This window comes from Lepidochelys kempii, chromosome 25 (assembly GCF_965140285.1).
Source record: "Lepidochelys kempii isolate rLepKem1 chromosome 25, rLepKem1.hap1, whole genome shotgun sequence".
In the NCBI taxonomy this organism is placed as follows: Eukaryota; Metazoa; Chordata; order Testudines; family Cheloniidae; genus Lepidochelys; species Lepidochelys kempii.
The window spans coordinates 13,776,096-13,800,847 of record NC_136404.1 but is presented as its reverse complement, the minus strand read 5'-3'; the positions used below and the strand labels follow the sequence as shown (position 1 = coordinate 13,800,847).

Here is a 24,752-nt window from a genome sequence, read left to right as displayed (position 1 = left end):
GGAACAACATGTCCACCGCTTTTCCCTCATCCAGAGCCAGTTGTCTCTTCATAGAAGGCCCTATCCACTCTGAGACCTGTCTGTCGTTCAGCTGGCATTTAGCCAGCCCCCGCCCCCCTCCCATTTAGCTGCATGGGTAAGACCAGGGGGTCATGATCCCCCGCAGTGCCTGGTCCTGACCCCACCTCTCCCAGGCTGAGAACCCCTGGGACAGTCTCCCATGGGTTGCACAATAGAAACTAGTTCATTTCAAACCCTCTTTGGCTCCCGCTCCCTCTGTTAACTGAAGGCATTTTGCAGGTCCCGTTTGAAAGGCTCCCCGTGGACTACGCCGGCGCTGCCTGGGGGAGCTGGCACTGGCCAGCCAAGCTGAGGCCCTGCCCCAAAGAGCCCATGGCTGGGGCACTGCAGCACAGATCATTGGGACGGGGTGTCTGTGGCGTGAGGCTTCCTGGTTCACTTGGGAGTTCGGAGGCCTTTGGAAAGGGCAGAGGGGTGCATGGGATAGAGCCAGCTGTCTGGGGTGGCATGAGAGAAGGGCAAGGGATTACTGTGTCAGCAAAGCCGCCCCCCTCTTCTGGCCAGGCAGTGCGTCAAACCCATTCTATGTAGCTGCCCTCAAAAGCCTGTCAGCTCCTGCCCCTGGTCTGTAGGTCTGGGCAGCGTGGCAGCTGCAAGCCTGGTAGCAAGTGACAGAGAGGTTCCAGCTCCAGTGCCCTGTCTCGGTAGGTGTCTGCATTTCTCGGTGGCCAGTGTCTCCCGTTGTGCTGGCTGACCCCTGATTGTGCTTGGGAGGAGGAGAGGCTACAGCAGACCTGGTCCAGAGGGACTGTTCCACTGGGGCTCCCCAAGGTGGGACTTGCTCTGATCCACCCGGTTCCTTTCTTCTCTCTGGTGTGCATCTTGCTTAGTCTCTGGTTCCCTGTTTGTACCATCACTTGTCCCGTACCTAAACATTTATCCTTTTCCTGGGTAGATATTCCCTCCCTCTCCTCTGTCCCCCGTGCTGATCCATACCTATCTCCCCAGATGTGTGCAGCAGCTGGAAGAGGATGGTTTCCACCTGGACGAGCTCTTCAAAGACACGGTCTACGAGGAGGATGAGCGGGAGATGGTGCTGAAGGCTGTCAGGATAATCAAGCCCAACTTTCAGCCGCTGTCTCTGCCCCACTCAGAAATCTGCACTTCTCCTTTGCTCCGGGATTTCTACTCCAAGGTAAAGAGGGGCTGCTGGGCGCCCGTGCCCGGGGATCCTGCAGGGCTAATGACACTTTCCCTCCTTGGGATAGGCTATTTGGGGCACGGAGCCCTTGTTATTGGGGTGATTGTCACAGAACTGGTTGCACGGACCACGAGCCCCTTGAGTGAACCAGCAGTGTGAATGGCACTGAGCACACACACATGAGTCCTTCCAGCATCCCCGAGAGGCAGAGCCAGCTTTAGAGATGGGGAGAAAGGAGCTGGGAGTATAAGTGACTTGGCCAAGGCCAGAGAGGGAGGCCTGTGTCAGAACTGGGATGAGAATTCTCATATTCCTGGCTCCTAATCCTGTGATCAGTCCCATTCTGCCATGCTAAGAGCTGGGGTTTGGTCCCTCCTGCATGTCTGCTAGCTGGCGGTTTGGCTCCCAAGGTGCCTAGGTTGAGAGCCATGGAAAATGGGGCCTTATGTCTTAGGAGGGGGGGAATCCACTGCCCAAAACAGCTGGGAGTTGTGCCCACGCCAGGTGTGTAGGGTGCTACCTCGTTGCTGGAAATAAAGCTGGCAAAGGCATGGAAGCATGACATATGACTGCAGCCTCTGTGTAGCCATCAATCAATCGCAGCATTTTCATACAGGGTCTCTTCTAGTTTGGCCAAGCGCACGGAAAGGGGAGAGGCTGCGTGGGGCCAGCCCCCTGGCAGCTCCCTTGTTCTGCTCATGAGGTTGGGATTCATAATTGACAGGAGTGGCTAATGATGACCCTCATCTCGCTATCAGCCCTGCTGAGGAGGCTGTGTGGGTGCTAGCCTGGGACCAGGATTTAGTGCCTTGCTCTGCCACAAGTCACTAGGGGTCTCTGTGCCTCAGGTCTGTAAATGAGGGAACTATTTACACCTGGGAGCGTCCAGCCGCTGAGTGACGGAAGCACCCGAACGCGCTGTACCTGAATCCAAGCACTCACCACCTCTGTCTTCCTGCAGGAAAAGCCGGTCTCCTACCCCAAGCTGGACTTCTCGGTGCGCGAGCTGCGGGAACGCTTCCAGCATCAGCTGGAGATGGAGGCTTCCAACACCATAACCATCAGCTCTGTGGAGTCGGCCAAGCCCCTGACGGAGCAAGCCATCAAAGCGGTAAAGCCTGGCGCTCGGTGGAGCTAACGCAGGCGTTGTCCTTGCCCCCCTCTTAGAGCAAGGGTTGTAATCGGAGTTCGGGTTGCTCTGTAGAAGACGTGCCTCTGGCTCGGCCAGCTGCATGTGGGAATCGTTGGGGGTGTTATGCAGGAGGTCAGACTAGGCGATCAGCGTGAGCCTTGTGGCTGGAGATCCCTGGCTATCCAGCGAAGTGCTGCTGGAGCCTTAAGCCCAAACCGTGCTGGGGTATACAGCAATACTGGAAAGTCAGTAAATACCCACAATTCAAAGCTAAAGAACCTCACTAAAAACAAGCAGGGGACTACATCCCCCCCGGGTGTAACCCCCTGCTCCACTAGGTTGGGTTTGTGAATGGCTCGCTCTGGATTATCTGTGGGTGTTCCATGCAATAACTGATGCCCTAGGGATAGGGGAGTCGAAGCTGTTCTGTGCACTGTGTAAACAGAATGCCCAGCTGAGAGAATGCAGAGATTGAAGGCTGGAGGATCCCTTTGCTTGGGGAGTGCCCCCTGCTGGTGCATTCGGGGAAACGCTTCCTCAACTCGCTGACTCTATGGAGCTGCTGGTGGTTGCATTGGAGGACAAGAGAATTAGAGAAAACGTAGCCAGAGGCAGGCAGTGAGAGAGAGGAGGTGGCAGCGAAGTTCTGGCCCTGATACTTGGAAAGGGGGTGAGAGCCTGGTGTGGATCTCTAGAGACCAGTGGAATGGGGAAGCCCACCGGCAAACTCCTGTGCCCTCTGTTAGCCCACACCTGCCTCTGCGCTCTCACCGTGCGATCGCCGAGCAGCTGACCGCCTTGTTTGCCTGTGTGCAGCGGGAGCTGTTGACCACGCTGCGCTCTGAGTGGCGGAAGTCCCTCCTCCAGACCCTGCGGGAGTCTAAGATCCACATGGCGAACAGGAGGTCCTGGCAGATGAGCCTCTATCCCTACCTGTGCTTGCTGGAGGACGAGGAGTACGTGGACATCATGCTGCAGGTAAGACGCCTTCCCCGGCCCCATTAGGCCACTGTGCAGGAACAGAAGAGTCTCGATGCCACTGAGTGCCCCCGTGGCCGATGAATCAGGCTTGCAGCTGTGCCGTGGGGCACTGTCATGGGGGAATTTGCATCTGGGCCTGCAGAATCAGAGCTTGTGCTGTGAGCCTGGACTAGGTATTAGATCAGGGCCACGTTTGCGCCATGTGCTGAGTAGCAAGCCCATGATCTCTCCCAGCTGCTCCTTCACCCTGATCTTGGCTGTGTCCTGCTGCCTTTTGTCTGTCACACTCTCCCTTTGCTGTAGTGAGCCTGGGTGGTGCCTTTAACGCCCTGATTGATTTGCCCTTCTCCCCTAAGACCCTTGCTGCCTCCCCCTTTTCAGAGCCTCTCCAGCCTCCCTCCCCAAGGAGAGTCCCTGCTGGTTTTAGCTAAAGAGCTGGGCACCAAGATCTACAACAAATATGCCGTCCGGAAGAAATTGCGCAGCCGCCTGGTGGAGAAGATCCGGAAGATCTATGACGAGTACGTCCAGCTGCTGGCGAAGGATGCCCAGGTAGGCCTGTCTTAGCTCCCTGCCCCAAGGGTGAGGGGTCCCCCAGGCTGGTGGGCCGTGGCGGCTGGGTGTGATAGAGACAAGGGCAGATGTAGCTTCCATGACCTGGACCCGGGGCCTTGTCTCAGGCTCTCCAGGCGATCTGCCCCAGTAAATGCAAGCAGCTCTTTGCGGGGAAGCAGCCTGGGCAGCAGAGTGCTTCCTGTGGGGGCAAAGGGCTGAGTCTCTGTCTGCAGGATGCAGGCTTGTCAGGCTTTGGTGTCCTGAGTACTGCTCCCACAACACCTAAGATGTTCGGGATTTTCCAGAGGCTTTGGGGTTTGCTGTCAGACTAACGCTCCCCACTGCAGGACTCTCGACAGCTGAGAGCTGGAGGAGTCCTTGACCTAGGACTCGGTAGGTTGGAGGCTGTCTCCCAGAGACTGCGGGGTCTGGAGGGCAGACTCTGCTTCTGCAAACGTCCAGGGCTTGTATCCTGGGAGGACATCTCGGGAACTGCACTTTCCGGAGAAGAGGCCACGAGAGCTAACGAAACCACTAGCCTGTCTGGTGTGCCTGCCAGACTCTTCCCACCCAGAATGAGCTGTGCTGGCAGAGTCGGAAGAGTCGCTCGGGCACTGATTGCCCAAGCTAGATCTTGCTCTGGCTCAGGAGTGACCCTGGGTTTGTACAGCATAAGCGCTGCTGGTGAAATTGGCTCTCCAAGCCATGTATATGAGTGGGAGGTGCAGATCTGGAAAGGCGAGTGTCGTTGCAGGTCCTGCTGGAGGTGGGCTGGCAGAAGCTGCTTGCAGGAAGGCGGCCCCTTTCCTGTCTGCACTGACCATGCCTGTGTGTTTTTGCTCCTCAGCTATCCCTCCTGTTAACATTTACACACAGCATGGCTGTCCTGTGGGTGTGAAGGGGGAGGAACGCTCCTCGGCATGGCTTGCAGACACAGCGCGTGTCCTCAGCTGCCCCTCTCCAGAAGGCCCCAGTCCCTAGAGGCAGCCCAGAGGATAATCTGACCCAAATTCCAGACAGCTCAGTCAGCCCCAATTAATCTCTCGAGAGAAATAATTGCTGCTCACGCTGGGCTGTTTTCCTCCTACTTCCTCAGCTGGATAGTTACCTGCCACGGGAGTACTGGGAGAAGCTGGAGGCTAGCTCGGGGTCCTCCCTGCTCAGCAAGGACTGCACCTGGCCTCACATCCTGATGGTGCAGCTGGGCACTCACATGGTGGAGCTCCTCGTGCAAGTGATCAAGGTGCAGAGCAACATCCTGAACCCCAGCTTGGAGGTGAAACTCATCCCTGTCCTGTATCACGTCTACTCCTTCCGCAGCAGCCGGCAGGTAAGGGCCCCGGGGCGGGGAGGGGTCTGTAACCAGGCATCTGGACCCTCCATCAGAACAAACCTGCTAGATCATCAGGTCTGGCCTTCTGCCAGCGCCAGGTGTGGTCCCCCCATCCCTCTGGGGAGGCATCGCTATTAAACTGAACATAAGAACAGCCATACTGGGTCAGACCAATGGTCCATCTAGCCCAGTATCCAATGCCAGGTGCTTCAGAGGGAATGAAGAGGCAACCATCAAGTGATCCATCCCCTGTCATCCACTCCTGGCAAACAGTGGCTAGGGACGCTCAGAGCAGGGTGTTACATCCCTGCCCATCCTTACTAATACCTGTTGATGGACTTCTCCATGAAATTATCTAGTTCTTTTTTTAACCCTGTTATAGTTTTGGCCTTCACAGCATCCTCTGGCAAGGAGTTCCACAGGTTGACTGTGCGTCGTGTGAAGAAAAACTTCTTTTGTTTGTTTTAAACCTGCTGCCTATTAATTTCATTGGGTGACCCCTGGTTCTTGTGTTATGTGAAGGAGTAAGTAATGTTTCCTTATTCACTTTCTCCACATCAGTCAAGATTTTATTAGACCTCTATCATATCTCCCCTTAGTCATTTCTTTTCCAAGCTGAAAAGTCCCCGTCTTTTTAATCTCTTCTCATACAGAAGCTGTTCCATACCCCTAATCATTTTTGTTGCCCTTCTCTGTATCTTTTCCAATTCCAATATATCTTTTTTTGAAATCTGCGCACAGAATTCAAGGAATTGGCGAACCATGGATTTATATAGAGGCATTATATTTTCTGTCTTGTTCTCTATCCCTTTCCTAATGGTTCCTAACGTTCTGTTAGTGTTTTTGACTACCACTGCACACTGAGCAGATGTTTTCAGAGAACTATCCACGGTGACTCCTAGATCTCTTTCTTGAGTGGTCACAGCGAATTTAGACCCCATCATTTTGTGTGTGCAGTTGGGATTATGTTTTCCAATATGCATTAATCAATATTGAATTTCATCTGCCATTTTGTTACCCAGTCACCCAGTTTTCTGAAGAGTTACAAAGGGATCTCCCAATCAGCTTTGGACTTGACTATCTTGAGTAATTTTACCACCTCACTGTTTACCCCTCTTTCCAGATGTTTTAGGAATATGTTGAACAGTACTGGTTCCAGGACAGACCCCTGGGGAACCCCACTACTTACCTCTCTCCATTCTGAAACTGACCATTTATTCCTACCCTCTGTTTCCCATCTTTTAACCAGTTACTGATCCATGAGAGGGACCTTCCCTCTTATCCCATGACTGCTTACTCTCTGAAAGTCTCTTAAATACACTGTATCACCCTTGTCCACATATTTGTTGACCTCCTCAAAGAATTCGAATAGATTGGTGAGGCATGATTTTCCTTTACAAAAAACATGTTGACTCTTCCCCAACAAATCATGTTCATCTATTTCTCTGTTCTTTACTATAGTTTCATCCAATTTCCCTGAAGTCAGGCTTACCGGCCTGTCAGTGCCAGGATCGTCTCTGGAACCTTTTAAAACAATTGACGTCACATTAGCTATCCTCCAGGCATTGGGTACAGAAGCTGATTTAAATGATAGGTTACATAACGCAGTTAGTAGTTCTGCAATTTCATGTTTGAGTTCCTTCAGGGCTCTTGGGTGAATCCCATCTGGTCCTGGTGACTTATTATTTTTTAATTTATCAGTTTGTTCCAAGACCTCCTCCAGCGACACCTCAGTCTGGAATGCCTCATACCAGCAAAGGGCTATGGTCAGGCACATGTCATCTTAGTTCTAGTTCCTTTCCTTCCTCTTCCCAGCTGCCCTGACGTGTGTGTGTGCCCATTGTGTGACTTGCATGCATGCTCTGTTCCACTAACCAAAAAACTTCCTCCTCTTCCTTCCCTCCCCCCTATTCAGTTCCTGGCACACCCCACAGCCTCCCCAGAAGGACAGAGGGTCATAAACTGCCCCCCACGGTTCAGACACCCAGACCCGCTCCAGCTGGGACACCCGTCTTGGCCTCGCCAGCTCCAGGGTGTTCAGCAGCTTCTGCTCCTGCAGCCCCACTCCCGCGTAGCTGTGATCCTTGCTCATGTGCTGTGGGTTAAATGGATCAGCAGGTTTAGGGCAGCCATGTAGGTTGAATGAACTAGAGTCTGTCAGTTTGTCTGGCTCCGAAACGGGGGCGCTGGGGTGAGAGGCCCCTTTTCCCAGCAGCGAGCGAAGTGAAGCCGCAATGCAGCGTTACAATAACTTTGCATTGTGCTGCCTGCCTGGACTCTCTTTGAACCCAGTCTGAAGGGAGTTGTAGCCTCCTGTGTCGCTCCCTGTCTCCCCGCAGAGCTTCACCCTTCTTTAATTCTACCCCCCCAGATCGGGTTTATAAAGCCCCATCCGATCCTCACCCAGATCCTGTCAAATGCTGCCGAGACCACATTGACTTTCGACTCCTTTGTCATGCCCATGCTGTGCCCCCCGCTGCCATGGACCTCGCCACACTTCGGGGCCTACATCCTCCTCCCCACCAAGCTGATGCGCTGCGTGGAGGGGGCCATCCAGCACCAGCTCCTGCTGGAGGAGTGTCCTCGCAGCAACCTGCACTCAGTCCTGGATGCCTTGAACCAGCTGGGCAACTGCCCCTGGAAGATCAACCAGCCCGTGCTGGATATCATCATCTCCATCTTCAACGCCAAGGGCAGTGAGAAGCTGGACGTCCCACCGCCCATGTCGGAGGCCCCCAATCCATCCATGGCCCTCCACATGGGGCCCAGCACTCCCTGGAGCAAGTCATCCCTGAAACGTGAGCTGACGCAGTGCAGGAAGAAGACGGCGGAAATGTACAGCCTGCGGATGGACGCCCTCTACAAGCTCTCCATAGCCAACCACATGAGGGATAAGGTGTTCTGGTTCCCCCACAACATGGACTTCCGGGGCAGGACCTACCCCTGCCCGCCCTACTTCAACCACTTGGGCAGCGACATCACCCGGGCCATTCTGCTGTTCGCGGAGGGAAAGCCACTGGGGGCGCGTGGCCTTGACTGGCTCAAGATCCACCTTATTAACCTGACGGGGCTGAAGAAGAAGAACTCTCTGCGGGAGAGGCTGGCCTATGCCAACGAGATAATGGAGTTGATCCTGGACTCTGCTGACAACCCCCTGACGGTATGTAGCCGGGGTGGTCTCTCTGGCTTTAGAGGGAGCCCAGAACAAGCCTGGCACTGCTAGCCCTCAGGGAGAGGCATCAGGAGCTAAGCGATAAAGCGGTAGCCTGGAATCCAGGACCTCTCGAGGCTGCTCTCAGCTCAGGTCCACATTACAAGCTTGTGCGGGCAGAGCTGCGTCGGTCAGAGGTGCAAAGAGCTGTGATTTCCTGACCAACCCAGCTGTGCCCACAAAAGCCCCAGTGTAGACACAGTTATACCGGCAGATCTGTGCTGTTACTGGGGTAGCTTGTTTCGCTCAGTGGGGCTGGAATAAACTCTGCTGGCAGTAGTGCAGGTTTGCTGGTAGAAGCTGTGTTCGCACTAGGAGCGCTTGGCTGGTATTGTATGTGGCATCGCTACCCTGGCAAAGCGCCCCTAATATAGACGTGGCCTCGGGATCCTGTGAGAGAGGATCTTGACCTGTGCCCAAAGTGGTAGCCGGTGGGTGCCTGCCCACCCTGGGTGGCTTTATTAATATTCCAGTAGCACCCTGGGGTCCCAGTCCAGATTTTGCTAGGCCTAGTGAGAGACAGGCACTGCCCTGAAGCTCTTCCAATCTAAATACAGGCAACAGGAAGGGTTGAAGAGGGATACTGAGGCTGAGACCAGGTCTACACTAGAAACTTTTGCTGGTATAATAGTGTTAGTTAGGGGTGTGATCGGCAACATTTTTATACTGGCAAAAGCCTTCGTGTCAATGCGGTTATACCGGCAAAAGGTGGTACTGCCTGTTTCGTTTGGGGAGCCGGAATACGGTCTACCAGCAAAGCCCGTTTTTGCTGCTAGAAGCTGCGTTTCCGCTAGGAGGTGCTGCTGATACAGCTGTACCGGCAAACCTTTTCTAGAGTAGACTAGCCCGCCGAGGGCTGGAGCGACTTGCCGGAGGTTGTGCCTCAGGTCAGTGGCCCCTGGTTCTGACGCAGTTCAGTACCCAGGGACTCTTCTGCTCTAGTGCTGAGATGCTCTTCCCTCCCCTCCTGTCCCTCTGCCCAGGGCAGGAAGTGGTGGATGGACACCGATGAACCCTGGCAGGCCTTGGCGTGCTGCATGGAGATAGCCAAGGCTTTGAGATCACCAGACCCCACAGCCTACATCTCGCACTTCCCCATTCATCAGGTAAGGGGCCCCATGACTGTGACTGTTGGATTCCTCCTGCATGGGGCAGAGAGCTTGGGGAGCTAACAGAAACTCCGGGGGGAGAGGACAGAGGGATGTGGGAGACTCTGGGTCTCAGGGGTACAAAGGCTGTTGGAACTGCAGTGGTGCTTGGGTTCGACCTGTAAGCAAACAGAACCTAATTCGCTCCCCTGGCAAGGACCAGGCCACTGTCAAGTGCTTCTTGTTCCAGGGTATGGACAGGAAGGATCAGCGTGCACAAATCCCTGGTCTTTTCCTCATTAGCTGCTGGGCCTGTTATCTGGATATTTATATGGCTGCCATCCCCATAGTATCTAAACCTCTCCCAAGGATCTGTAGATTCAGTCTCACTACACACTCCTGCGGACTAGGGAAGCATCACTAACTATGCTGTGCAGATGGGGAAACTGAGTCACAAATCTGAAGTGACTCACCCACGAGTTTGTAGCAGAGCTGGGAATTGAATCCAGCCTGACCCTGTGTTGCTTTGAATCAGACAGGCTTGCTGCAGATAGCGGTCGTGGCTGCAGTCTCTGAAAGGCACTGCAATTACTTGGTATATGCCCCTCGGGCGGGGGATCTCTCCTGCTCTGTAGCCAGAGGGCTTATGTCAGCTGTTCCGTGTCCTTGCTCATCTGGTCTGAGGGCTGGAGCAGAGCAGCTCTGCTGGCTGGAAGGATGAAAGCCTGACTCTGGATGAGGGCAGAGATGGTTCCTGTTGCGCTAAATGACGTGAGTCCAAGTGCTTTGTGCTCACAGCAAGGCCAGGCCCCAACCGGGCAGTGGAAGCAGAATAACCCTGCGCTTGGTCTACTCACGCTGCCTCCTCGCTAGCGGGAGCTGCCCTTACCATCCAGAGAGGCGCTGCAGTGGAAAGGCTCAGTTGCTCTCATTAACCTTAGGCCAGTCCTTTTGCCCTGCTCATTTCCACAGCCTGAGTGCACCAGTCAGAGGCCTGTGTCGTCAGAGGATACTGGGTCATTAGCATTTCCCTGCAAAAGGGTCTGTGTTTCTCCCCTTAGAGGCTGGATGGCCCTAATGGGAGCAGGGAGAGCACGTGTCAGAAACTAACCCTAATGACTCAGATCTCATTGAATGGGGATGGGGGCAGAATGGAAAATCAAAGATCAAGCAGAGGTGCCGGGAGTCACCTAACAGCTGACCCATCAACCTCCCATTGACAGAAGCAGTTCTAACGTGGGGGCAGGGCTGCCATGGGCCTGTGGATCCCACCTCACATGTCTGCGAGGCTGCAGGTGCCCCAGGTGGGATGGGGTGGTCCTTTCTCTGGATGGCTTCAGTCCCCCCGAATATAGACGCTGTAGCAGGAATGGTGGGAGGTATTGAGCATCAAGGCCTCTGCAGTTCAAAGTGTGTGTTGCAGGGTGGATTGATTGAAATTACCAGGTGGAAAGTCTCAATTTAAGTCATCAATTTGAATTCACTTTTCTTTTTCTAAAAAAGAGGTGCATTCTCATTGGTTGAGATAACCATTAAAATGTGTTGATTTACAGCTGAACAGAGCCTTTTCATTGGATTTGGTACATCTGTTTTCTGCCTGGGAGGGACTGCTAGAAAAATGTACATTTATTTAAGCAATTATACAGCTTAACATTTTCAGATTCTTATTAAATGAACATTTTTAATATGTTAGAAAACGGGGAATAATACATTGCTTAGTTACTAGGTAATTAACTTTTTCCTCATGATTTGTGTCAAGCTGTCTTACGATAGTAACTGGAATGTAACAAAACACACAGCAACACATAAACATTAACACCCTTAAATGTTTTGGACACACAAACTTCTCTTATCAAAACATGTTTCAGATTTTCAACAGAATGGTTTATTAAACAGAGGGATTAACCACAGTCAGTGAACTAAACTGATTATTTCAGGTCAGCCTGGGAACATTTTCAAATAAGCCTAAATGAAAGTGACTGGAGCTTAAATTCTTACTTGCCTAAGTCTCTTGAAAATGAGACAGTCTCCCAAGTTACTTAGGTGGATCTTTTGTGCCATGTTTATAAAGCTTGACTTCAGAAGTTGGATGTTAGAAGTTAGATTTCGTTGGTGATTGGTGCTGCTTTGAGCAGGCGGTTGGACTAGGTGACCTCCTGTGGTCCCTTCCAACCCTGATATTCTATAATTCTATGTTTATTGCCCTGATTCTTTCTTTCAACGCAACGTTTTTGATAGAGGCTCATGCATTCAGCATGTTTTTTGTTATTTAAATGTTTTAAGAGATTATAATAAGTTTAGGCCTTAACATATTTTGTATTAAATTCAGATTTCATTTTAAACAGATTTACGTTTTTAAAGAAAATGTTGTCGTTGTTTAAATAAAATAAGACGAGTCTGATTTAAATAAAAAAAAAATCTATTTTAAAAATGTTGTTGTCAAAAACATAAATTTTTATCCACCCTGCCATGTTGCATTTTAACCACTCCCCACACCCCCCATTCATGCCAGGCCCGTTTTTGCCCGTGTTGTCCCAGGCTCACCTAGGTCCTCTGGCAGCTGTCAATCCAACTGTTGTGGGAGATTACTCAGTGGCGAGCATCTGCAAAGGAGGCCTGATACCTGTCTGGTCGCCTAGACTGCAGTGCCACGCTTGGGACAGGTCAATGTTGGGTTTGGTAAGGGTAAGGGCCCAACCAAAACCCTCAGAGCTGAACACCTCAGAGTTTTGAGAGAGCTGAGATCTGGAGCAAAACTCTGGCTCAGATGCCTCTTTGGTTACAGGAAGGTTTTCCAAGCAACAGAGGAGAGGCAGCCTGGCACAGTGGCTAGAGCACTGGTCTGGGAGTCAGGAACCCTGGTTTCTATCCCAGGCACTACCACTGACGTGTTGTGTGACCTTGGGCAATTCCCTGCCCTTCTCTGGGTCGGTCTTCCCTCCCACCCTTTTTGTGTCTTATCTACTTCAATTGTAAGCTCTTCTGGGCAGCCTCTTACCATGTTTGTACAGCACCTAGCGCAGTGTTGCTCCTATAATACAAACAATACAGAATAATAATTAACATGTTTCCATTCTTTTCTTTTTTTTTTTTTAAATTCCAGTGAAAACTTTCTGTGGGGGTAGAGAGAGGGGCTGATTTTTATAAACGTCCCATGCCATGTTTGCAACTCAGTCATTGCAGCATTGGGCTAGTGCTTGAGACTCGGACAGTGACACGGATGGGAGGTGAAAGGGAAACCAATGAGTCCTTTGTCCCTGCTGGAAAAAGTAAAAAAGCCAAAACGGTGGAAAGTCAGCATTAAAAATTCTTCTGTCCTGAGCAGTTTCCAGCGACATTGGTGAGGGCATGAAAAAGTCAGTGGGAATGGGGTGCCTAACTCCCTTAGGCTTCACTGAAAATCTCAGCCTTGGTTTTTAACCAAGCAGTGCTCCTTTAAATGGCCAGGCTCTCAGTCCCACCCTTTGTTCTTCCTGCTCCTAGGACGGCTCTTGCAACGGGCTGCAGCACTACGCCGCACTGGGGCGCGACGTCATCGGCGCCACCTCGGTCAACCTGATACCATGTGACATCCCCCAGGACGTGTACAGCGGAGTGGCCCAGCAGGTGGGACAGAGCCGATAACCCTGGCAGGTCCCTACGGTTCACCCCTCTGCTCAGACCCACCGTGGAGCTGGTGGTCAGTGTCCCCGAGCAGGACAGTGCAGTGGGAGAGGAGAGGCTGAGATAGACAGCACTATCCACCGAGCTGGCTCAATAAACATCAACTGACTGGAATCCAGCGCTTGACTGTCCCTCTCTCCTCTAGAGGGAAGCATTGTGGTGGCCACAATGAAAATCCAGATGAGGTTGTGCTAGAAGTGTGGAGGGTGTGATCACAGTAGACAGAGAAGGAGCTGGGACCGAGAAATCACCAAGCCATGAACCGTTCCGAGGCTTCCTCTCTCTGGTTTTCCCCCGTGTGCAGATGGGGAGTTGGTGAGACAGGGTCTCCAAGCAGCAGGGAGATGCTCTGTCTGAGTTGCTAGCACCTGGCCGGCACATAGGAGGGGAATTCTCTTTCTTTTGGGCAACGTGGGAAACTAATCTCCATGGTACATTCAGTCCTCAGCCTCTCTTGCCAAGTAAACCCCAGTCTCTGAAGTTTTGCAATATGAAATCAGCCTGCTGGCAACTGGACTGAGACCTGCCACATTCATTCCGCACACAGAAACTATCCTTAGCTCCTATCTAGAGCTTTTCATCTGTGGATCACCATGGTCAAGTGTCGTTATCCCCAATTTTCAGATGGGGAAACCGAGTCACAGGGACCCGCTCACCCAGAGGTCACTGGCAGAACCGGGAACAGAACCCAGGTCTCCCAAGGCTTGGTCCAGTGCTCGATCCACTCGGACACACAGTGGACCTGACAACCATCGGGTGCTGTGCCAGCTCAGGGGTGGAAAGGCTCCGTATCACAATACCAGTGCCCTGAGTCAGTGTCTCTGTGGTCCAAAAACTCCCTAGTTCCTTTAGCTAGTGGCCTCTGTTATCCAGGGTGGCTAGCATGGAACACAGTGTCTGTCGTGGGTGTTGGGGAGGGGCAGACCACTGGTCTTGGCTTGGTTTCTCCAGTCTGTGTAGAGGGGGTGCAGCCCAGCTGGGCCTTGGGGCTCCCTCGATGACCCTATTCCTATGTGGGAGGGTAAGCGGGTCCTGATTCAGCGGCGGCTGGATCACGGCATCTCCCCCTTGGTTCCTCTCCACGCTGCCCTAGGTAGAAGAATTCCGGAAGCAGGACGCCCAGGAGGGCATGAAGGTCGCCCAGGTCCTGGATGGCTACATCAGCCGCAAGGTGGTGAAGCAGACAGTGATGACGGTGGTGTACGGTGTCACCAGGTACGGAGGGAGGCTGCAGATCGAGAAGCGGCTCAAGGAGATAGACAGCTTCCCACAGGTAGGGCGTTCGCCCCGGCTTCCCCTCTGTCCCGTCTGACTGCTGCCACTGGTTCCTGGCTGAGTTTCATGCAGTGCCCGTTTCCCTGGGGAGAGATTTCCCTTTTCTTCCCCCCCAGCACGATCCTGCCCTCTGGGTGCTGCTAAGCTGGATCCAGGGCAGGGGTTCGGCTAGTGGGGTGGAACGGGAGCCAGCTTATAGGTGGTGGCCTTTTGCAGGATGGGGTGGATTCTTCAATCAGGTGTATCCTGTCCCTTTGGTTTCCAGCATTGTCATCTGTTGCCCAGCCTCTCTGGCAGTAATAGGCCTCAGCTGGTGTCTTGTACAATACAAGGCTTGAGAAACTGCTGCTCCCTCTGGGGGCCGTATTGGCCCCCCGGAGCCCCCAGATGTCTGTCTCCAGGCAACTTACTGGTGCCTGGGCTGGGCTAATGGCACCTCCTGCAGAGCAGAGGGTTCCCCTCGGCACGTCACAGCGGCTCGTAGCCTAACGCTGTCCCTGTTACTTACACGGCCAGTAATGCAGCGCAGAGGCCAGCAGGGTGCCTGGTGACTTGGCCCTCCGCTGTGGGAGAGGAGAGTTGGGTTAAGTGCCGGAGCTCAGCTTCCTCTCTGCCCGCTCGGGAGCCAGATCAGGATTCGGATTCCCAGCTCCCCTGAGCTGCAGTGAGATTTGGGTCTCAGCTAGCCCAGGTGGGAAGGCAGGTTCTCCGAGGCAGTAACCCTGGAGGGGAGGGAGACATGTCAGCAGCAGCTCATCCGGGCTGTGGTCCTTCGCGTGAGAAGGCAGGCATGCCTTCATTGCAGGGACTCCCACCCTGCCTCTGATCCACACAGGAGTACGTCTGGGAGGCGTCGCATTACCTCGTCCAGCAGGTGTTCAACAGCCTCAAGGAGATGTTCTCAGGGACTCGAGAGATCCAGGTAAGGTCCCTGCTGCTTTTCTCTCTCTCTCTCCTTCCTGCTTTTCCCCTCGCCCCCATCCTCTTCTGGCTTCCCCATATGCCGAAGATTGCAGCACTGCAGAGCTCCTGGCATCCGCTCCTGGGAGCGCTACAAGCAGGCTGGAGAACAGGAGAGGAGCTGGGGGGGCAGCCCCTAGAGATCCCGTGTCTCCTCCCGTCACCCCGGGGAATGCAGCCCAATCTCTAACACCAGCCCTGCTCAGGAAGTGAATCGGGGCCACTAGATCCGGTGTCTCAAGCAGCAGGTCTCTGTCTGATCCAAGCCCCACAGGAGCATTCCTGACCCCCGCCCCCACTCAGGTGGAATGAACCCCTGGGGGGTGGGACCAGAGGGTGTTGTGCCATCCATGGTGGGCTCAGAACTGCCTGTGGTGGGTGGGGACATTATGGGGTGAATCTGTTCTTAGAACCCCTGGAGTCACCGGGGCTCTTGGCCCACTGAGTCCCCGTGCTCTGGGGAAGCTACTTACTCCAGTCTGTCCCTGCAGATCTGGCTGACGGAGAGCGCCCGGCTCATCGCCAAGTCCGGGAACACGGTGGAGTGGGTCACCCCGCTGGGCCTGCCCATCGTGCAGCCATACCATCGGGCCAAGTCTACAGTGGTGAGTGCCTCTCGGTGCGGAGACAAAGGGGAGCAGAAGTACTGGCAGCTTGTGAGCGGGGTTCTCAGTCTGGAACATGGGGGATCTAGATCAGTGCCCCGCCAGCCACCGCCCTGGGCCAAGGGCATTAAGGGGCAGCGCGGCAAAGTCTCCAGCCAGTGCACATGTGTAGAACCTTGTTCTGTACGTGTGTGCACACGTGTGTACTTGTGCACAATGCTGGGATGTCTCCAGCCAGCGCAGATCTACGCAGAACCTTGCTGCGTACACGCACGCAGAATACACCGGGCTGTGAAGACTCCAGCCAGCAGGGGTGCCAAATCTGGTTGTGTTACACATGCAGGTCGTACAGTGAAGTCTCCCGTGGGGGTGTGTGGGCGGGGAGGGTTTGTGAGGGATGGGTATGGTGTCAGGCTGCTCTCTCTCCCCCCCCCCCCCCCCACTGACTCACCGGGGTAATTAACTTTTCGGACTCCGGGAGGTGAGCCCAGGATGAGAAATGAGAAGTGGTTCCCCAGGATTCATGTGACTCACTCTCGCTCCAGTCCCACACTCCTCCCCGCTGATCCCCTTCCTCCTCCTCCCCCCACCCGTACAGTCCTCTCAGCAGCTCTCTCCCTCCTGCTCCACGTGATTCAGCAGCTGAGATTCTTGGGGGTGGGAGGAGTTTATCCCTGAGAGGAAGAGACCAGAGGGGGACTTGTATGAGCACCGACATGCAGGGATGAGTCAGCGCTGGGGCGGGGCCAATGTTGGAGCCAGCATCCTTGGGGCGCTGAAGGGTGAGTCAGCGGGACGAAGTCAGGATGGTATTTAAGAGTAATGGAGCTGGCGAGTAACCAGGGCTCCCCAAAGGCTCAGTGACGAGACCCCCACATGGTACCGACGTGGGCATATCAGCAGGGAAACAAATTCATGCTTGCCCACCTGCACACAGAATCTGCCCCATCTCCTAGCCGCTGGCATGCCACGTCCCAGCAGTTACGGGGCAGTTCAGGGTGGCCTGCCTGTCTCCAAGCCGCTGATTTGTTCAGCTGCATTTCCCAGTTCTGCTGGTGAGATAAAGGCCTTTAAAGCCAGTGAGCCAGGCGCTGAGCACCTCCTGGGAGACATGCCGGCTGGTAGGACAAAGGCTCCTACCCATTTCCGAAGATCTGAAGTAGGCTGTTCTAATCTGGCCATGAGCTCCCTGCTCTGGGAGCTGGCTGGGCCAGTTCTGGTCCTAGGCTCTGCACGGCGCATGCTGGGGGCCTGTTGCTGGCATGATCCGCTCTCCAAGAGTGGCGTGCCTGGGACTCCCTGGGAACGGGTGATTGTGTCTCTCTGCAGCTGAGTCCGGTCTCTGTCTCTCTCTAGCTGAACAGCACCATGCAAACCCTGAGTCTGAACGTGCGCTTTGACGCCAACCAGTAAGTACCGGACTGCAAGTGCTCGGAGCAGACTCTACATTCCTTTCCCCAGCCTGAGTGATTTCCTCCCCACTCCCCACGGTGCAGCCTGGAGCTGGGGGAGCCCTGGCCTCCAGGCGGTTTGGAGACAACGCCCCCCCCCCCCCCCCCATCAGCAGAGCTTGGCAGATGAGTCCCCAGTAGGAGAGAGAGACACTGATCAGGGCTGCTGCTGGTATTCGCACACTCCTGCTTTCCTTACGTCGTGCTGCCCAGTGCAATGCTCAGCAGGAGTATGGGGTGGCAGGGGAGGAAGGTCTGGAGGGAATCCAGCAGCGTCTGTGGACAGCGCTGCGGGTGCAGGGCCGTAGCACCCGGCATGGGTTTCCAGGAGAGGGAAACATCTCCTACCTGCTCCCTTGTGTCCATGGACCAGTGTGGGGGGCAGCCCCTAGAGCTCCCATCGTCCCAGGGAATGCAGCCCAGGCTCCATCCCCATCCGTGCTCAGCCCACTGGATCCAGTTCCTTCTGATCGTGCAGCCCTGGTTGGCTTTACCCTGACAGCAGGTCTTGGGTGCTCTGCCTCCCCGCTTTTCCCCTCCCCTGGCCGTGGCGGGCAGCCGGGATGTCTGACTGTTCCATGCTCCACTGCAGGAAACCGGACACGGTGAAGCAGAAAAACGCCTTCCCACCCAACTTCATCCACTCACTGGACTCCACGCACATGATGCTGACGGCCCTGCATTGCCACCGGTAGGGAGCCCCAGGGGCAGGGCCGCCACTGCTAGCCCTGTGCGACTCTGCCCTCGCACCCCAAACTTGGGGGGCGGGTGGGAGGGGACAGACCGCGAAGTAAACAAGGGGCCTCTTACTGAGACCTGGGGAATCGGGTCCTCGTCTGGGGCACAGCACTACGGGCAGCAGGGAAGAGTATTTCAGAGCCAAGATCTCAGCTGTTGTTAAAGCAATCAGCTGAGCGGATGCGTGGGGGATGTGATCTGGGCGGTTGGGGTTCCGTCTCGAGTCATCTTTGGGGCTACTCTAGCATTGGTGGAGGCGAATCCGCAGGGTTCAGCTGCCCCTGCCGGGGTCCAGCCCTGCTCCTACAACTGCCAGCCCTCCCCGCCTGGGTCTGGGATCAGGGAGGCACCGTACGCAGGGCGCTAGGCAGTGCCACAAGGGATGGCAGCCCCCAGTTCAGCTCACGCAGGCCCCGGTGCTGTGCCAGCAGGAGGGTTTGGCTGCCCGAGGCAGGGGCCTGGGCTGACATCAGAGAAGAGGGAGGGTCTCTGCAGGCGGCACCTGATCTGGCTGCTCTGCTGCCTTTCAGACGGGGCCTGACATTCGTCTCGGTCCACGACTGCTACTGGACCCACGCGCTGACTGTGGATGTCATGAACCAGGTAGAGACCAGCCCCCCCCCGTGAGCAGAGCCTCTTGCACTGACCCAGCGTGTCCTCCTCGAGGGGGCTCGGCAGGTGCTGTCCAGCCCCTGGCCCTGGCTCACGTCTCCTCCCCCCCACCCCAATGACGTGGGTCTCCTTTCCCTCCCCCACCCTGTAGCCTGATTGGCTGTGGGTAACCAAGGCGATGCGCCCTGCAAATTACAGAGTGCCAAGATGGCACCTGCTGTTCATGTGTCGTCTGATGCCCCTCAGTCCGCAGCCCGCTGCTGTCCCAGCCCTGGGCTCCCCATGCGCGTAGCTCTGCCATTGACCCTCGCTCGTAATGCACGGCCCTTCCTGGTGTGTTAGCCGTGGGCTTCCCTCCATTCCCGTCCCCCTGCAGCTCTGCTGACACCCCTCATTCTCAACCCGCTGCGCTCCGTGCTCTGCAGACGCACCCCACGTTCAGCCCCATGCGAACAGGTTAAATGGAATTTGTCTTCGGGTGAGAGGGCTGTTGTATTCCACTAACTTGTGACTTCCGTGCTCTGCCAGGTGTGTCGAGAGCAGTTTGTGGAGTTGCACAGCCAGCCCATCCTGCAGGATCTATCCAGGTTCATGCTGCAGAAATATTGCACTGACTCCCTGTAAGTACCCAGCTCACCCACCCTCTCTGGGGCTCCTTCAGGGGAACTTCCTTTGTTCACTGCGCTGTGTAAGTTATGCAGCCCCACAGCCTCTGGCTTGGAGCCTATCCACGGTATCCTTCCTCTGGCTGCCTCTGGGCTGCTCTAGGACAAAGATGGCTCAGTGGTTAGTGAGCTAGGCTATGGCTCAGGAGACCTGGGTTCAGTCCCCTGCTCTGCCACAGATTCCCCATGTGACCCTGGGCAAGTCTCTCTGGGCCTCAGCTCCCCATCTGCAAAGGAGGGTGAGATCACTGCCCTGCGTCAGAGGGGCTTTGTGTGCTGAAAGTCCATCGAGGTTGGCAGGCGCTCAGATACTCTGGTCAGATGCGGGCAGCTAGGCACCAGAGAGCGATACTGAGATAACAGGAAGATGCTTAGCTGCCCAAGTGGCCACATAGGGAGACTCTTATCTTGAAGCTGATCTGATGGTTCCTTTGACACCGGGGACCTGTCACCATCCCCTTGGCTCAAAGCCATGTGCCCACAAGCTGCACAGAGATGTGTGTGTGATTCAGGCTGGGAGCAGAAAGGGCTCACGTTCCTATTTAACACCCCTTTGTGTCGTGGCTTTTTTTGACCCAGGGGTGAGTGGAGGGACAAGAAGTCCCTCGAACACAAGAGGCTGGTGCAGCTGCTGTCCAAGGTCCCCGAGACAGGTATTGTTATTATCCATCGTGGTTATTACGGCAGTGCCTCCAGGCCACCCGCGAATGCTGGGCACTGGACTAACGCTTGCCTCTGGAGTTGGTTTCCGGGGTGGCTCCCAGGCATGAGCCCTCTGACGCGAGTGATTGGAATGAGCCAGCCCCATAACCCTTTCCCAGCAGTAGCCATGTTTCTGATGACCAGTGTCTTTTTCAGTTCATCCCGCAATGGGCAGGAGGAACCTGCGAGACAGGGCACGGCGCTGTGCTCGGTGGGTGAGAGATAGAGGCTTGGTCTATACACCTAAAATGTAGGTTGACCTAGCTGCGGTGCTGGAGCGATGTAGTCAAGCTGAGCTAAGCCCCGGTGTAGACACAGCTAGGTCAGTAGAAGAATTCTTCTGTCAACTAGCCTCTTGGGGTGGGGCCACCCTTTCTGTCACTGTAGCAAGTGTCTGTAGAACAGCGGCAGGGCTGCAGTGGTAGTGTAGACTCACCTTAGCCTGCTGGATCCTACTGGGGATCTAGCTTGGTCCCTAGGGATCCATCTCGCGCTGCCAGGAAGGCTGGGTGAGCGTCACTGTCTTCCCTGTGCCTGGCTGCCAGCCCCGCCCACCCCAGCAGAATCTCCTCCTGGTCCCTGTCCCGAGGCTAGAGTGGCCACACGGCTGGCTGCCCTCTGGATGGGCCAGACGGGAGAACCCCGAGCTCGGCAGTGTCTTGCTGGGGCTGTTAGCGCTGGCGATCTGGTAGGACGTAACCCCCCCTAGAGCAAGCTGCCTTTGGCTCCCACCCTGGCATCCAACTTGCCATGCGAGCCCAAGCCAGCTGGAGAGCAGAACCTAACTAGCTAGCAGAGATAATGGGAGGTCACCAAGCAAACAGCCCTTGTCCTGACCCACTCTCTGTCCCTGGCTGGTTCTTCTGCGAGGCCTGGTGCACACAGAGCTAGAAGCATCCCTGCCCTAGTGCTGAGCCCTTTCACAGAGCAGCATTGCACGCACCACAGCCTAGGATGGGGGATAACTGATGTCCTGGGGTGGATGTCCTAGCTTCTACCCCCCCGGTAACTCTCTGCCACAGGGAACGCATCCACGTGCAATGGGTCAGGCAGCAGGAGGGGTCCTGTGAGCAGTGTGGGCCCCCGGCATGCTCTCTGCCCCAGGTGGGGTCAGGGAGAGTCGGTCTGATTGCTGCTCTGAGCTGCTCTCTCCTCCCTGGAGTAAGGGGGATCTTCCAGAGTGAGGGGGGATGGGATGTATTGAGACTTAGAATTTAAGGCTGCAAGGGCCAGTGGGATCGTCTAATCTGAGGGCCTGCATAACACAAGCCAGAGAAGCTCACCCAGCGATTCCTGCATCCAGCCCATATCTTGTGGTTGAGCTAGAGCACATAGTTGAATCCTTTCCCCTAGAATGCTAAGAGATGCCCCCGGTCTCCAACCTGTGCAGCCCCCGCTCTGACCTTCCCCCTGCTCCTTCTTCCCCTCCAGGTGACTTTGACCTGCAGAAGGTGAAGGAATCTACATATTTCTTCAGCTGAAACGGACGTGGGCAAGGCCCTGGACTGTCTATCGAATGCTGGCTAATTGGATCAGAGGTGCCAGCCAGCCGAGTCCAGGGTGGGGCCTGGCTCACAGCACCCCATAAGAGAAGAAGGGGAGACACTGTGTCCAGCACCTCGTCCTAGGGGCACAGCAGACAGCTGGCCCAGCGAGGTATCCCCCAGGGGATGGCTCGGTGTCTCCTCTTTGGAAACGGACCCTGCCTGGAGAGCAGGAGCATGGGGCTGCCACTAGGAGGCAGGATCTCTGCTTTCCCTTGTGCCAGGAGGGGCGTGGCGCTGCCTTCGTATGGCTCTTGCCAGCCCAGCTCACCCGCTCCTCCCTCTGTGCCTAGGGACCTTGATCTGGAGATCACTGGCTGCTATTTTCCCTCGTGACTGGGAATCGCTGACCCAAAGATGAGATTGCTTCGCTCACCGGGAGCTTCTGGCTCCAAACTAAGGTGGAAGGCAAGGGGCTGATTGGGGACTGGCATTCCCTGTGACCTCAGCCTCTCTCACAGCTGGGCCTCGGCAAGGGGCCCCTGTTTGCTGCTGGTAACTCAGGTGCTCTAGGCCAATTGACCTGGCCTCTCTTCCCCCTTCGCTCGCCCCCGCTCACTACGCGATGCGTCTGGGGAGGAGGGCATCCTGCAGATGGATCCCTCCAGGCCTGGCTTTGGACACCGTCTGGGTCACCCATGCCAGGCCGGAGTGCTGTCGGTCTGTGGAGTGAAGGGGGCTGCGGGTCTAGGATCCCAGTGAGACACCTCTCTTCACTGGACTCGTAGCTGTAATGGTGCCTTTGTGGGCTAGCCGAGCGTGCCTGGGGGAGCGAGCTAGAGAACTCCTCCAGGAACAGCAGCAGCTTAAACCAAAGGCCCCAGAGTGCTTTAGGGTTCCTGGCCAATAAGCTGCCTTTAGGGAATAGCCACTTCCCTGGGGAACAAGAACCTGCCAGTCCCTGGTCTCTGCAGCTGCGTAGGACTTTGCTGGGGTTGGCCAGGGTGCAGCACTCAGCCCGTCACTCCGTTTCCGTTCCTTTCCCCTAGCGGAGTTTGGGGGGTGGGGGAGACGGCTCCTGGGGTGCTGCGCCTCACCTGGTTCCCCAGGGGAATGGTTATTCTGCACTGGGGGCAGCCAGTCATGACTGTAATCCGGAGGAGCCTCCCGTACTGATTCACCCTCTCTCCCCGGTACGTGGACTCCTTTCACTCGGCGTGCTTTCCAGCAGTGTCTCATTTTCGGGGATATCGACGGTTCGGCTGCACAGTCTCTGGTGGGGCCGGTGTGTAACTGGAGCTTCATGTGAAGCACTGTACATTAAAGCCCTTTGAAACTTCTCCTCTCGGGGCTGCTTTGTTAGCAAGTGTGATTGTATTCCGGTGGTGTCTGGAGGCCCCAGCTGAGATCAGGGCCGGTTGGGCCCAGTGCTGCACAGTGAGAGCGCGTCCCCTGCAATCGAAGAGAGAAAGGGTGGCAGGGGAAACTGAGGCACAGAGAAGGGAGGTCAGTGTCAAGAATATAGAACCCAGGGCTCCAGACTCCCAGTCCGCTACCCAATCGCTGGGCCACGCTGTGGATCTCATTGTGTGGAGGTGTGTACGATCTGCTGCACAGATGTGTACGCGTAGGGGCTGCCTTTACCAAGCAGTGCGCGTGCAGAAGCCGCACCGTGCTGGCAGCACCGCACAAGGCCAGGACCCGAAGCCTCTTGAAATTAGAGCAGTGAATTGCTCAGCAGGATGTAAGGAACCCAGCCGAGACTGCTCTCTGCTGTGATGGACGGTACCTGGGCTAGATGTGAATCTGGGCTTTGGGCCTGATTCTCAGTTACACCAAAGCCTCTTCCCCCTCCCCCACACCAGCAACAGCAGGGGGCCTTAAAGTGTCATTACACCTGCAGCCTGAGTGGCTTTAGGCTCACTGAGATTGAGGCCTGTTACCTCCAGCAGCACAGTATCTGCCGACAGTTTGGGGCGTCCGTTCAGCACAAACCAGAGGGGAAAGCGCCACTTCCCACGGCACCCGGCTTTTCCTTGGCGGTCTCCCACCCAGTCCCCTCACTGTCCCCATCCCGTGGAGGTTGAGTTCAGTGCAGTCCCTCTGCCAGGACGCTGATGAGCTGAGAGTTGGTCAGTGACATTTGATGTGGCCCCACTCTTCACACGTCCCTTTTCCAGGTGCATCCTGCCCTTGTCACCTCTGTTCTGGTGCAGGCAGCTCAGTGACAGACAATGATGGCACAGACCATGGTTTGGCTTGTTCTTAATCGACCTGGAGATACTTTGTTTTTTCCTTTGCCTCCAAAAGACATAAGCCATCTGCCATTTAACACCCTTCAAGTCCTTCTTTGCAAGTGTGCGGTTTTGCGCTAATTAAGAGATTTGCACCAGTGGCAAATAACGCCAGCGGCTCCACTTCCAATGGGCCTTAGATTCTGCCTAGGCTTCTAGGTGGGTTAATGCGGGACAGGTCCTGCTCCTTGGGCTTTGAAAAATGGATCAGACCTTGAGAGAACAAGACTATGCACAGAGACAATAGTGAGCGTTCTGGAAGGGGATGTAAGTACTCATGCTTCAGGACTTAAGCCTACCTCTAATGGTGGGGTCAGGAGGAAATGTTCCCTGGGGGCAGATTATTCCGTAACTGGCTACTAAAGTTTTCTTGCATCTCCCTCTGAATCAACTAATATTGGCCATTATTGGCTAGATGGGTTCCTGGTCTGATCCAGAGGACAGTTCCTCTCTCATAATCAGCGTGTAAACCCCTCCCATCATGACCAGCCTCTTCTAACAGTCAGAAACTGGTTAGGAGAGGCTGGTTAGAAACCGAGCTGTAGGATGTGGCCACTCCTTGCCCTTGCCCGGGGGGGAGTGGGGGGAAGCAGGTTGCCAGCTTGGTGCTTACAGATGAGAAGCTGAGTGCTGGAGAAACACAGTCTGCTCTTCAGCTGTGCAAGTAGCCAGGCATGTGTTCCAGCCGAGCGTGTGGAGATCTGAGTGACGGAGGGCTGTTGTTTCATTTGTTCTTTTGCTGGCGTGTTTGAGTTTGGGAAGGGGGGGGGGGGGGGAGAGG

At 55.2% G+C, this 24,752-nt stretch overlaps 1 protein-coding gene across 5 annotated transcripts in view; it reads left to right on the top strand.

Annotated features, from left to right (window-relative positions):
* The window catches only part of POLRMT (RNA polymerase mitochondrial), a 44,553-nt gene extending 21,536 nt beyond the window's left edge, over positions 1-23,017 (top strand). For 4 of the 5 annotated variants that reach the window (XM_073324547.2, XM_073324545.2, XM_073324546.2 and 1 more), the window contains 17 exons: positions 1,030-1,216; positions 2,184-2,333; positions 3,171-3,332; positions 3,717-3,887; positions 4,987-5,220; positions 7,595-8,383; positions 9,418-9,540; positions 13,006-13,128; positions 14,279-14,458; positions 15,296-15,382; positions 15,912-16,025; positions 17,382-17,434; positions 18,069-18,167; positions 18,745-18,817; positions 19,355-19,446; positions 20,071-20,144; positions 21,625-23,017. In XM_073324547.2, the coding sequence (XP_073180648.1) occupies positions 1,030-1,216; positions 2,184-2,333; positions 3,171-3,332; positions 3,717-3,887; positions 4,987-5,220; positions 7,595-8,383; positions 9,418-9,540; positions 13,006-13,128; positions 14,279-14,458; positions 15,296-15,382; positions 15,912-16,025; positions 17,382-17,434; positions 18,069-18,167; positions 18,745-18,817; positions 19,355-19,446; positions 20,071-20,144; positions 21,625-21,674 (2,761 nt within the window). In that variant the 3' untranslated portion in view covers positions 21,675-23,017. Of the gene's footprint in view, positions 1-1,029; positions 1,217-2,183; positions 2,334-3,170; positions 3,333-3,716; positions 3,888-4,986; positions 5,221-7,594; positions 8,384-9,417; positions 9,541-13,005; positions 13,129-14,278; positions 14,459-15,295; positions 15,383-15,911; positions 16,026-17,381; positions 17,435-18,068; positions 18,168-18,744; positions 18,818-19,354; positions 19,447-20,070; positions 20,145-21,624 lie in introns of those variants that run through there. The other variant, XM_073324548.2, reaches the window with a different exon arrangement.
* The last annotated feature ends 1,735 nt before the right edge of the window (positions 23,018-24,752 follow it).